The 12,920-nt window shown below is 58.0% G+C and overlaps 1 protein-coding gene across 2 annotated transcripts; it reads right to left on the reverse strand.

Annotated features, from left to right (window-relative positions):
• Window positions 1–753: 753 nt before the first annotated feature.
• On the reverse strand, window positions 754–9,805 carry XIRP1 (xin actin binding repeat containing 1). Of its 2 annotated transcripts, XM_036333216.1 has the most exons (3): window positions 9,657–9,805; window positions 3,378–6,780; window positions 2,810–2,953 (listed from the first exon to the last, which is right to left on the reverse strand). In XM_036333216.1, exons 2-3 carry the CDS (start codon window positions 6,717–6,719, stop codon window positions 2,945–2,947), a joined length of 3,351 nt encoding a protein of 1,116 aa, XP_036189109.1. In that variant the 5' UTR covers window positions 6,720–6,780; window positions 9,657–9,805; the 3' UTR covers window positions 2,810–2,944. The 2 variants fall into 2 exon arrangements, with proteins under 2 accessions (XP_036189108.1, XP_036189109.1); XM_036333215.1 differs by having other exon boundaries at window positions 754–6,780.
• Between the last annotated feature and the right edge of the window lie 3,115 nt (window positions 9,806–12,920).

Genomic DNA, 12,920 nt, shown 5'->3' on the forward strand with positions numbered 1-12,920 from the left:
GTGTGTGTGTGTGTGTGTGTGTGTGTGTGTGTGTGTGTGTTGTTGTTGTTGTTGTTTGTTTTCATTAGAGAGGTCTGCCTTGGCCAAGGCCTTGGAGGCAGGCAATCACCTATCAATGTCACATTACTGTAGTTGAAGACCTCTACCCCAGAATGGGAGTGGCCCAGTCAGTGCGTCGTCCTTCTTCCTGACCCGATGCTTCCTATCCATGGGCTCTGTCTGCTCGTTCTGGAAAGTCAATACCTTGTGAGCAGGACCATTAGAACTCACCTGCTGCTAGACAGGCCTTGCATGCAGCAGGTATTCAATGCTTTTGGAGAGTGAAAAGGCCCCTCCACTTATTCACTCTGGCTTTCTGGGCCAGGATCTGTCCCTGCCCTAGAACCCCTGCGGTGCACGGCCTAAGCAGGGAGAAGCGGCCCAGCCATCCTGGTCACTGGAGTTCAGCCCTCCCTCCTTTCCGGGCCTGACTGGGCCACTCTCCCCCTCTGGACCAGGATTCTGGTCAGCTGCCACTCCAGGAGGATGTCCAAGAACCACCAGGAGGGGAGGCCAGAGGTAGAGGGTCAGCAGGGTATGGGTGTGTGTGGGGGCAGGCTTTCCTGGGTCCCAGCCAAGATGGTAGAAGAAGAGGTGGCTTTTCCCAGCCTCCTAGCACTGCTGTTGCCAGGGAAACGGGGCACCTGGAGGCTGTGGCTATCTTCCCCCACAGTGGGGATCCAGGCGCACAAACAGTCAGACACACACAGCAGGGAGAATACAACTTGGGTTTATTCAGACGGTTTCCTTCCCATTTGGGTGCCGAGTGAGGGGCAGTGGGGGTGGGGATGCAGAACCTTTGGTTTCTAGGAACATTACTGATTGGCGACATTGTCTAGGACCTTTTGGCTGCCAGGATGACCCTCTGACGCATGGAGATGGCGACGAAGGGGCTGCAGTGTCTAGTTGGCCTTGTCCTCTCCAGGAATTAAGGCACAGATGGCTGAGAACATTTCGACTCATGATAGAAATAAAGGCTGAGGGTGGCAGGTCACTCAGGGGGCTCTGGCTGGAGCAGCGGCATGCAGACTCATGGATGTCAGCGTGCCAGCCAGTCCTGTGTGAGGAGCACATTGTCTGCACATATTACACCCTCCACAAACAGCTGCGAGCCCCCATCCTACTCCTGTGCCCAGCCACTCGGTGGGCCTTTTCCCAATCTTTCTCCTTTTGCAAGAACTGGGCCTATTGATGGAGCTGACGAAAGATGCTCTTTCTTCTTGGTCCTGGCATCCTGTGTGCAGGAAGTAGGCACCCATCTCAGTTCCCTGAACAGGTGGGAGGTGGAGGGGCTCACTGGGCTGCAGGCTGGGAGTGGCCGCTGAGCCCGGTGGGGCTGCGCAAGAACTGCTTTAACAAAGGAGAGGCTTGGAGCCCGAGGTGGGGACCTGGGCCCCCGGGGGGCCCTGCCTACTCTGTGACCATGGTGGAGGATGGGAGGAGGGAGTTCTCGCACTGGCCCACCTCCTTGTACTGCTCAGTCACAGTTCTCATGGCTGCACAGCGCTGGGAGCCCCCAGGCCCAGTCTGGAGCTCCAGAGTGTTCTTCTGCCGCTCTCCGGGCAGGGTGCTGGCAGAGGCAAGGGCAGGCTAGGGCTGTCCAGAGCACTGAGTGACCTCTTTTTCCCCAGCCTTGTCCCAGACACCTTTCTGCTGGAGCAGGGCCTGGCTCACATCCTGGACCAGGTATGAGCTTTTCACTGAGACATCTGGGCTTCCCCAGGGCTGGGAGCCTCTGGAAGCTTCCTTGTGGCTGACTTAATGGAGATGAAGGTTGGGGAGGAGGGTGCATCTCTGCTAGAAGGCAAGACTGGAGGGAGGCCTGAATCTTCTCTCAGTGTCTCCAGCCTCCTGGTGGAAGGGGCGTGTGAGACTGCTGGACCTCTGGTCTCCGTGTGACTTTTGACCTTGGCTTGACTCTGGACCTCAGTATGGCATGTAACCTCGGTTTGGCTCTTGATTGCAGTTTGACCCCTGACCTCCTCGCCTGAGCAGTTGGGCCTGGCTCTACTGCTGTCCATGACATTGACCTTGTAGGTACTGTGGTCCCTTGGGGGACCTTGGGAATAGCCCCTGGTGTTAGCCTCAGGCTGGAGGCTAGACATGGAGCTGAGGGCCTTGTGCACAGCTTCCTCGATGTCCAGCAGCCTGGCCAGGGTCTGTTCCTTCAGCTGAGCAACCTCCATGCTGACTCTTGTCAGGTCCCCAAAGGCCTGCTCCACGGAGACCTCAGGCTTATGGGGGGCAGCAGGAGCCTGAAGGGCCCCTCCTAGCTGTGGCACAACCTCAAAGATTCTCCGCAGGGCCCCCACGTCCACGCTGCTCGCAGCCTCCTTCTCCAGGGCTTGCACCTGGCTCAGGAGGCCCTGGAGCTCTTGCTGGCTTCCCTGCCGAGTCTCAGAGCTCTTAGGAGCCTCTTGCTGGGAACCTTCCATCGGCTTTTCTCCTGGGGTGCTGGGGCCCTGCTGTGGTGAGGTGGGGTCACTGCTAAGAGCTGAGAGCTTGGAGGGCTCAGGGCTCTGGACATTGCTGCCCATAGCCTGACTCTTGGTTGGCCCAGGGGCCATGGTGCTGGGGCCATGCTGAGGTCCAGGCCGAGGCGTGGCTGCCTCTGTCTCACCTTGTTTGTATTTTCCTTGGGAGGAGCTGGGAGATAGAGCTGAGGGCTTGGGCAGCCTCTGAGGAGGGGGTATCTGGCTTAGGTGTGCAGGTTTGGGGGGCAGCTGGGGCTTCTTCCTTGGAGGGATGGTGGGCTCCAGTTTTGGGGTCTTTGTCTGTGACTCCCCAGGGCTTCTTTGGCTGACAGGGCTGCTCCGGGAGTGGAGAAGGGGGTCCTGCAGGGGCTCAGAGGCCTTCGGGCTGGAGTCCTCATCATGGTGGGCTTGGGGTGGGAAGTCAGGTCCTGTCACAGCAGCTGGGAGAGGAGGAGGAGGAACAGAGGCATTATGGGAATGCAGGCTGGCACCTGCAGCCTGAGGCCCAGAAGTCAGAGTGTAATGGGCTAAAGAGGCAGCCTTCAGGGTGGTCTCTGCAGCTTGGAGGCTCCCTGGGCCTACTCCGGCCATGGCTTTCTCTGGAGGCCCCCAGGCTCTCTGTGTGCAGGCCCCAGGTTCTTCCCGGCTTTGCCCAAGACTCTGACCAGGGCATTCCTGGAGTGGGCTGGAAGCCTGGGCCAAGAGGGCAGTCTCCCTGCCCCTTGGTGGGTGTTCCCTCTCAGAGGGCTGAACACCTCCAGGTAGGTCACAGGTCCTCACGGGGTTAGCAGTGTAGATGCCGTCCTGAGCAGTCACCCGCCCCCCAGGCAGCCCAGTGGGCAGTACTCTCTGTTCCCCACTGACCTTTCTGGGGGTTGCTGGGATCCTGGGGTCACCTCCAGCCACAGGCCTGGTGTTGCTTTGAGTAGTCCCAGTGGCAGCAGCTGGAGCTTGCAGATCATCCTGGAAGGATCTGGAGGCAGGTCCAGGGGCGAGGCCCTGCCTGTGCTTGTTCAGCACTTGCTGGTGCAGGCTTTGGGCCTCCGCTGTCGCCACCCGAAGACTCTGCATGGCGGCCTGGAGGTCTGCTGCCCCAGGCCCTGGTGATGTAGTCGAGGCTCCTTCTGACTTTCCCAAAGCTTCCATCCCTTTCTGCCCAGTGCAACTGTCTTCTTGCTTTTCTTTGCCAGCCAAAAGACTTGCCTTTGCAATGGTCCGTGGGGGACAAGGGTTGGCCGCTGGGCCTCTCAGGTGCTCTATCTCCATGCTGGTGTCCAGTGGGGGAACATGAATGATGCTCTCAGTTGCAGGCAGCCTCTGGGCCTCCTCGCTGGCTGGCACTGGACCTGGGTCAGCCGGTGGCTCCCACCGCAGGCTGTGCAGGCCGCTCAGGTCTCCTTTGTCTATGCAGCTGGCCAGCAGCTGCACACTGCTCCTCTCGGGGGCCCTGCTGGTGAGCCAGGGCTGCAGGGAGTAGGCAGTCAGTGAGACCAGGCCCTGCTCTGTCTCCTGCATCACCAGCCCAGTCCTTGCCACTGAGGTGCCCAAGCCACAAGCTAGCAACTGCCGGAACTCTAGGTCCAGATCTTCAACATTCCCGCTGGCCCCTGGAAGCCTCATGGGCTTGAGCCGGAGATGGCCCGCGGGGTCCTCCTGAACCAGCAGCCCCTGCTGGTCCACGTCTGGCCGGTTCAGCACTTGGCGGACAATCCTGGGAAGCTCGCCAGACACCAGCTCCTCCTTCCGTATGTGGGGGGCCCCCTGTCCTGGGCCCGGGAGCATGTACTTGGCAAGGCAGAGCTCCCCTGGCCCTCGGGCCTCCATGAGGATGCCTCCATGGTGCAGGATGCCAGGGGTGGCATGCAGAGTCCTCAGGGTCCCCTGGGTTGCAGTCTCCTGCCTCTCGGGCACCAAACCTGACAGGCCCACTGGCTGCTCATCCTGGAGGCCGTCCCCACGGATGCTCTCAGCTGCCAGGGAGCCCATGGGGCAATTCTCAAAGAGCCAGGTGAACTTGTGCACAGAGCCCACAGGGATGGGCTCAGGGATTGCCCTTGACCCCTGGTCTTCCCTCTTGCCTGCGTCCTGGGCCTGGAAAACCTCCTTCTGACGAGACACCTGCCCTGAAGGGATCTCCACTCGGCTGCAGTACCGCACGGGTCCTCTTCCACAGGGACGGCCTGACGCCTGCAGAGGCTCTGTCTCAAAGACATGTCTGTCTGTCTGTCCTTCTCCAGCCCGGACCTGACTAACCTGCAGGTGTTGGTCCCTGGAGCCTTCCGGCCTGTCCAGGGGTTGGGGCACGAACATCCAAGTGCAGGACTGTGCCCCGGCCTTAGCTGTGGGATCTGGGACCTCTGACCCCTGCTTCTCTGCCAACTCACTCATTGGGAACGTCTCAAATAACCACCGGATGGTCTGCACGTCACCCTTGAGGGGTGCCTCAGGCTGGGGCCCGGCCTGACTCCTTCCTTCTGCTTCTTGTCGTTCCTGCCGCTCCCGCTGGTGGATTACTTCCAGGGGCTGGGTCTCAAAGAGCCACCGGGCAGTGCGCACGTCTCCAGCCACCACTTCCTGCCGGGTGATGCCCCGCACCACGTCGACGGTACTGGGGTTTCGGCCCAGCTGGTCTAGAGGCTGTGTCTCAAACATCCACCTGTAGCCCTGCACATCACCTCCGACTACTTGCTCTCTGCTGACAGAGGTCAGGGCATGGAGGTGGCCTTTGCCATCCTGCATGGCATACACTGGGGACCCTGTGTCCTGGGACTGCCCAGCAGAATTGGTTCCTTCCACTTCGCTCACATTTCTGGGGGTAGAAGGCTCACCCTGCCTGATGCTGTCCAGGGGAAGGGTCTCAAACAGGTTCTTGAAAGTCTTCACGTCCCCCTTCACCCCCTCCTTCTGGGGGGCAGTTGGAGAGAGGGATAGTGCTGAGAAGCTATCACTGGATAGATGTGCACACATGAGCCCCTCTCCCTTCCCGGGACCCACCCGCTGCAGGTGACCCACTTGGACCTTGTCTCTGGGAGTGTCCAGGGGCTTCATCTCAAATAGCCACAGGGTGGAGCGGACGTCACCAGGGACTACCTCCTCTTTGGGCGGGGCCTCTGCCCCAGCCTCCTCTTCCCCCTTGAGAGTGTCTAGCGCCCGGGTCTCAAACAGATGCCGCTGCTGCTGAACATCTGGACCAGGAGGGAGAAGGTCTGGGGATGGTTGGAAGTCCTTCTCGTCCACCAGGATCTCCCGGATGGCATCCAGGGGCTGTGTCTCAAAGATCCAGCGAGTTGAGCTGACATCGGGCCGGGCCCCCTCCTCCAGGGAGATCCCCCGGATCACCCGCACCTGGCTGGGGTCCCGGTTGATGGCATCCAGAGGTTGGGTCTCGAAGAGCCAACGAGCTGTCCTCACCGCATTGCTTTGGATCTCCTCCCGGCATACGGCCTTGACCTCGTGGATGGCGCCTTCTGCGTCCTGGATGGCACACAGCGGCTCCGTTTGGAACAGCTTCACGGTCTTCTTCACATCACCTTTCAGCTCCTGGATCTCCGAGCGCAGCTCCAAGGGACTCTGCTCCTGGATGGAGGGACGGGAGCCCAGGCGGTCCAGTGGCCGAGTCTCAAAGAGCATCCTGGTACCTTGGACATCTCCGCTGGCTGCAGGCTCCTTCACTGTTGCCTCCGGTGCCTCGGCCTGACCCGTCAGCTCAGCCAGCGGCTTTGTCTCAAACAACCGGCGGGCTGCACGAACGTCCGCTCCAGATGGCGGAGGTCCGGCTGGCTCCTGGTCTATGCTGTTGGTAAAGGAGCCTTCCTCAAACTTGCGGGAAGTGGCCTGGACGTCACCGCTGGGCACCGGCTCCTTGGCAGCTGGCTTCTCATGGTCCCCAATGGCGTCCAGCCGCCAGTTCTCGAAGATCCAGCGCATGCACTGGACGTCACCCTCGGTGGGCTCCTCAGAACCCAGGACCTCGGCCAGGTCCTCAGCCACGGCCTCGGCCAGGTTCTTGCGGAGCTCAGGGTGCATGTGCCTATAGAGGCGGCGGAGCTCGCTGGCTTGCCGCTGCTGGTGGAACTTGGAGAAGGACTCCTTGGGTGGTGGCAGCGGCAGATCCTCCAGGGCTGGCGGCGGCGGGAGGGGCAGGTCCTCTGAGGTGGCCATCGGGATGGTGGGTGTGGGGGCCACCTGCGTCTGGGTGTTGGACATCCTTCTGAAGAGAAGGGCAGCGATGAGGATGGGCTGGGGCCTTAGGCGGGAGGGGGGCTGGCTGCTGGGAGAAATGGGAGGGAGCAGGATGCAGGGTCAGCATAGGGCTGTGGTGGCATGGCCTCTCCAGACTTCACTTGGGTCTCACTCTGCCACCTGTATGCTTGGTGTGTGACAAATCTTAAACTTAGGGCATATGGACCCATCTACCAAGGTGGGTCCAGGCTTCCCAAGAATCAATCACCTGAGCAAGCAAGACATTGCTGGCCATGAAGCTCTGGCCTTCAGCCCCACAAAGGATGCTCAGACCTCCAGCTGGCAAACTGGACAGGCCCCATCCTCACCTTCCTTTACCAAAATCAGTATTCCCTGGTGGAGTCCCAGGTGAGTGGCCTGAGGAAATCCTGTTTATGGGATCCCAGGAAGGGAGAGGCAGGTCCCTAAACAAGTGCCTGGGTATTTCCCATAGAGAAGAAATTCTCTTCCATAACACCAGAGGGCGCGCTTGCCACTTTCACTGAGAGTCTTACCCAACTTCTACCTAGGCTTTCAACTCACTGCCCATCCTTTCCCAGGCCCAGGGGGCCCACAGCCCATGTAGAGGCTCACCAGGTATCTCATGGGTAGGCAGAGCCAGATCCTGAGTCCCAGGTAGGGGTTTCTGTGCTATACCCAAGACTCAGAGGTCTGAGCTAAGGGGATCTCGAGGGTCTTCAGGCCCAACCATTCATAATTAAAGAATAGGAAATTGAGGCCCAGAAGGGATCAAATCTTGGTGAATGAATAACAGGTAGTGCTGGCCTGGGGTTCCTGGACCCTTTTGGGGTCTGGCTCCCAAGAGATTAAGAGGGTAGGGGGTGTAAAACTTTCCTATCGGCTGTGGTGTCCCTCTGTTCCCCAGCAGACACCCCTAGGAGAGTGAGGGTGACACCTACAGGGGAGGTGGGCAGCGGGACCCTCTGCAGAGACAGCCCGGCCCCTTGCTCATGGAGACTCAGTACCGACTGTGTGCAATGAGCCCGAATCCAGCTCCGTGGTCCTCTCCTTTCTCCACCTAGGTCAATCAGGTTTCACCATGGCGTTTCCTCCTCCCAGCTCACCCCTGCCCCCCTCCATGGCCTCCCACCCCTCAAGCCCTTCTCTGGTCTTTGTCCTCTGTGTCTTATCTGTATTGTGACAGGTGTGCTAACAGTCCCCAGAGGCCCATACGAAAAGAATGAGAAGCATGTGCCCCTCCTGCTGCCCCTGACCCATGGCTCTGCTCCACACTCGATGCTAAATATAGCTGAGGTCCTGGCCTCAGCACGGCAGTCCTTGGCTCCAGACAGAGGCTCAGGCTCAGCCAGTGGGACCCTGGGGACCTTGGCCCATCTCATCCCCTTATCTTGCCTGGGATCCCTGCCCCTGCCCCTGCCCGCTTAGCTGGTGTCAGGCCCCTGGCCTGCAGGCTGACCAGTGCTGGGGCCTGAAACTCTTCATGGACAAAGGAGCATGGGGCTGATTGGAGGCTCAGGGACAGTGGCCACAGGTAGGGGCAAGGTTTCCTCTTCATGGCTATCTCAGAGGGGGGTGGGCGGGGACGGAGACCTACTTGCCACCCCCCCACCCCGTTTTGTCCACCAAAGTCATCAGAACCCTGAGGAATTCAAACTCTGAAACCTGCCACATGAGTCTCACCACACATTCTGGGGGTCTCTGGGTTATAATGAGGACCCCCTGCCAAAGGCAAATGGTGCCTGTCCCCACCTCTTCCCCATCCCATCACCACCAGTGTGGCCTGAGCAGATGGCTTCTGCAAGGCTACCACCTCCACCCCCAGGAATCTCCAGAATCCCTGCTATGGTCCCATACGGTTAGAATCACGGAGTCCAGGGATGTCAGCCCTGAAGACCTCCAGAGGTCACTGAAGCTGAGGACAAGCTCTGTGTCCAGCTGTTGTGGGTTCAGACAGGGAAACTGAGGACCAAAGAGGGGAAAGGTGCTGTCCCGGTAGGCTCCGCAAAGCAGTGCAGGGCCTGAAAGCAGGTTTCCGGAACCCTTGGCTTTCCCATGACTGCCCCTGACTGGAGCTTACGTTTCTAGAAGGCAAGGATGGGGTTTGGGGAGGGCAGAATTCAGAATTGGGACCAGACTTAGTGTGCAGGCTGAGCCCCCAGCAGTGTCCCAGAGCTTGGCCTCCTAGGGCTGGCCAACCCCTCAGAGTGACCCCACCTCTGTTCCCAGTGTGCCCCTCCTTGGCCCAGTCCCTCTACAAGTCTCCACTCTGGCAGACTCAGATCTTGTCTCCCACTTTGTGCTGCTCCCCAGATCTGCCCCCAGGGTGTTCTCCCAGGGCAGGATGATGGCCTGGGGCAGAGTCTAGGTCATGATATGTGGGGAGCCAGGCACAGGCCAGCCCTGGGGACATTCCTGGGGCTAGATAGCCCAGGACTTCCACCCACAACAGCTGGGCACCAGGCTTGTCTAGCAATGCGAAGTAGGACCCGCTTCCCACCCTCCACCCGCGTGCCCTCCCACCTCTCCTCTCTCCCTTTCCTCTCGACACTGGGCCTTCCTGGGAGGAAGCCCTGAAGCCCAGGGAGCTCCACACCTGTATTTTAAATAGTGCAACTACAGGCCATTCCTCCTGAATGCCTTTCTGGGTTTTTATCAGACTGGCAAGAACTTGTCCCTTCTGTTGGCTCAGGCCTGTGGCCGCCACTCTGAGAGCTCCCATGGGGCTCATGTCAATTCTCCCTTAACTTCCTCATTAAGGGAGGTCCTCATGGAATCTTTATATCAGAGACCCCTCCACTCACTTACATGCAGATATACAGCCCCTCGACCTCTTTCTGCCACCCCTAATGCATGCTGTCCTGAGAGCCATCCCGAGGGTCCAAAGGGGACCCTAGCTGGCTAGCCAGCCCTGCCCTGAAAGACAAAGGGCAGGCTACTCACCTGCTGGTCCCACTTGGCTGGTGGGTACTTGGGGTCTGTGGCAGGTGCGGCCCAAGGGTCTGTCCTTCCTCTCAAACTTCTAGCTCGGGCCGGTTCTACTCGGCTGGATCTGTGAGGTACCTTCTCGCTGCCCTGGCTCTGGGTCTCTGTCTCCCCTGCCAGACCCAGCAGCTGCCTTTATCTTGCTGGCTGGGGTGGGGGTGTAGGGGAGCGGGTGGGAGAGGCTAAGTTCGGAGTATGAAGTGGTTCAGTTATTTTTAGGGCTTGTGGAAGTCACTCTTCCATCCTGGGGAATCGGTTACATGTCCTTTCTGGAGGGGAGGGGAGGAGCAGTGAGGGCAAAGCTTCATTCATCCAAGTCTGATCTGAGGACGGGGCCCCATGACTCAGCTGCAGAGTGGGGTGCTGGTGTCCCAGACTATTTTGAGAAAATGAATAAGGGGGGGGGCATCTGACACCTGGACAGACCTGCCCCTAGCCCTGTGAGCCCCCCACCTCCCTACTGTGGTCTGGCCTCTGACTACTCCTGATGGCTGTTTGTCGGGTGCCTGCCCCAGGGCAGGCCCGGCCCCTCCTCCTCTGTTCCCTTCTCCCCAACCCCTCTGCTCTAAAGATTCCTCTCTCCATCCATTCCTCCCCAGGCCCAGCCGCTCAGGTCTGCACAGCCCTGAGCACAGCTGGATTCTGGGAAAAGGCATCTGAATTTCCAGGCCTCGGCTCTTTGTGAGGCCCCTGATTTATCAAAGAATTCCACAGACGGGTTCTGTGGTTTTCATGGCAGATTATCTGGGTCCCTGTTTACTTTTGGGCTCTCCCTCTGACTCAGGGCCCAGGTTTTCTGGGAATGGAGGGGAGGGGAAGGGTGGCCACAGGGAGCTGACTGTGTGGTTATTTCTGACCCTGGAGTCATTAGCTTCTGGTCACAAAGGAGGGGTGGGTCATAGTGGCCCCTTCTTTGCTGCCCAGACAGAGCCTGAGGGGCTTAGCAGAGATCCTGGCATTTAGGTCAGGAAGGGACCAGTGTGGTGAGGGGTGCTGGGGACCATACAGAGCGCAGACAGAGGTGGCATTTTGCCCAGGCTGTGTGTCTGAGGCTGTGCAGGTGCCTTTTGCTACCTGGCAGAGCAGGGCCTTCCTTCTGACATGCCGAGTGCCCTCTGGTGCCAGGGAGTGATACCAGGCACTGCTCACTTTTTCCACTGAGTCAACCTCGGTTGTGTCGCACTGGCCTGCGGGTGGAGAGAGGGGCACCCAGGAAACCCTCGCTCAGGTCTCCTGCCCCTTCCTGTTTCCCCTGCTCTTTTTCTACCTTTCTGTCTGCTCCCCAGGGTCCTGGCTCCCCACCATCAGGAAAACATTAATTCCCTTTCAGGACAGGGCAAGAGGAGCTGCCCTGGGAGCCTCTGCCCCGGGGATGCCCAAAGTGCCTGGCTGCTCTAGTTGTTTTGAGAATTGAATGAATTAAGACATGAAAAGGTTTTATGAGCGTACTTAGCACACACGCTAGAGAAAAGCCTGCTACTGTTACTTATGTGTGAAAAGAGAGTGGGTACTAGAAATATCGGGGACCACTCTATAAATTTAGTACCCGATTGTCTAACCACGATGCTGACATCTGAAACAGCAATATTGAATGTAAACTGTAATTGAAAAATAATTTTAAAAGAGAAAAACACCCTGTGGAACCCACGTTTGTATTCACCCCAAGTTTCTCAGGCCTCGATACTAAGCAAGGGGCTTTGCCTGACCCCCACGTTCATTTCCATCTAATACAACTCCGCTGCTTAATACAGCCCCCACTGGCCACATGCGACTAAACAGGTTAAAATGAAATAAAATTGAAAATCCAGTTCCTCCATCACACTAGGCACATTTTAAGTGCTCCATAGAGACACACACTTAGTAACTATCACACTGGACAGTGCAACACGTTTCCATCCTTGTGCAAAGTCCTATTGCACCGTACGATTATCTCAAACAGATGGCACGTCCCTCTTTGCCTTGGCTGTTAGGAAGCTCTGGGCTACACTGTTAGTCTTTTACAAGTAGACTCTGTGGCCTGTATCCTGTGTGATGAGGGTGACCAACTGTCCCTGTTGCCCATCTCTGGGGGTTTAGAACAGGGACCTTTCTGCTTTAGAACTGGGGAGGCTCTAAGAAAACCAGGGGGGTTCGTCAAACCACATGCAATGGTCTAATGGTATCACATCATCAAGGTGTCAGTTACAAGGCCCATAAGGCGTAAGCCAGGCATGACTTATCGGAGTATCTTTGGTGGAGACACCGTGCATCTATCCCTCAAATTTCTGTGGGAGCGAGGCTGGAAATAAATAAATGCACTGAGGTCGAATGGCTGTGCTGATGAGAAGGCAGAAGGGACCGGGGGAGGGAAGGGTGCTGTTTTCCAGAGATCACTGTCCCTCCTTCTGGCCTCCTGCTTCTCGGTCCTGGGGGTCTTCCCCTGCCAGCCCCTCCCTCCAAGTGGGGTTCCACCAAAGTTGGGGATTGTTCAGAAGTTCATGTCTGTCCCCCTGAAGAACTGGCACTTAAACTTGGAGCTCAGGGTGAGTAGCTGGCCGCAGACTCACCTGAATTTTTAGGAAAGGCAGGAGTGATTAAGAGCAGACGACCTGTGAGACCAACTAGCTGTGTGAGCCTGGCTAGTTACTTACCCTGTTTCTCAGTTTCCTCATCTATAAAATGGGAATAATAATTATGCATGTCTCAAAGGGTTGTCGTGAGGAATATATATTTATTACACACACACACACACACACACACACACACACACACACACAGCATTTAGAATAGTGTCTGGTACACTAGCTGAGTAAATTCAGTAAGCTTTTCCCTGGATCCTGGCCACCCCCTTCTCCAGGTCCCAGATCCCAGTGTGTCCTCTGGGTTCAAAGATTAGTGCCCTTCAAGGCGCTGGCTGGCAGTCCTGGCTTCCCTCCAGCCAGGAAGTAGACACTGGTGCCAAGGGACAGCTCTGGCCACGCCAGGCTGGTCTGTTCCAGGCCTGTAAGAGGCGGGCCCGCTGAACCTCTTGATATACTCATCGGAACCCAGAGAAGGGATTTTCTGCTCCAGGTCAGCTCACAGGGCGGACCCGTGGGCCGAAGAGCTCTGCCCCCTCCCACGGGCGGGTTGTGACTGGTGCATGAGAGGCAGCAGAGCTTGGGGTTTGAGTGTGGGATCTGGTGTCAGACTGCCTGAAACCTAATCACCAGCCTGTCTCCCTATTTATATGACCGCTGAGCG

This window comes from Myotis myotis, unplaced genomic scaffold, assembly GCF_014108235.1.
Source record: "Myotis myotis isolate mMyoMyo1 unplaced genomic scaffold, mMyoMyo1.p scaffold_m19_p_13, whole genome shotgun sequence".
Lineage (NCBI taxonomy): Eukaryota > Metazoa > Chordata > Mammalia > Chiroptera > Vespertilionidae > Myotis > Myotis myotis.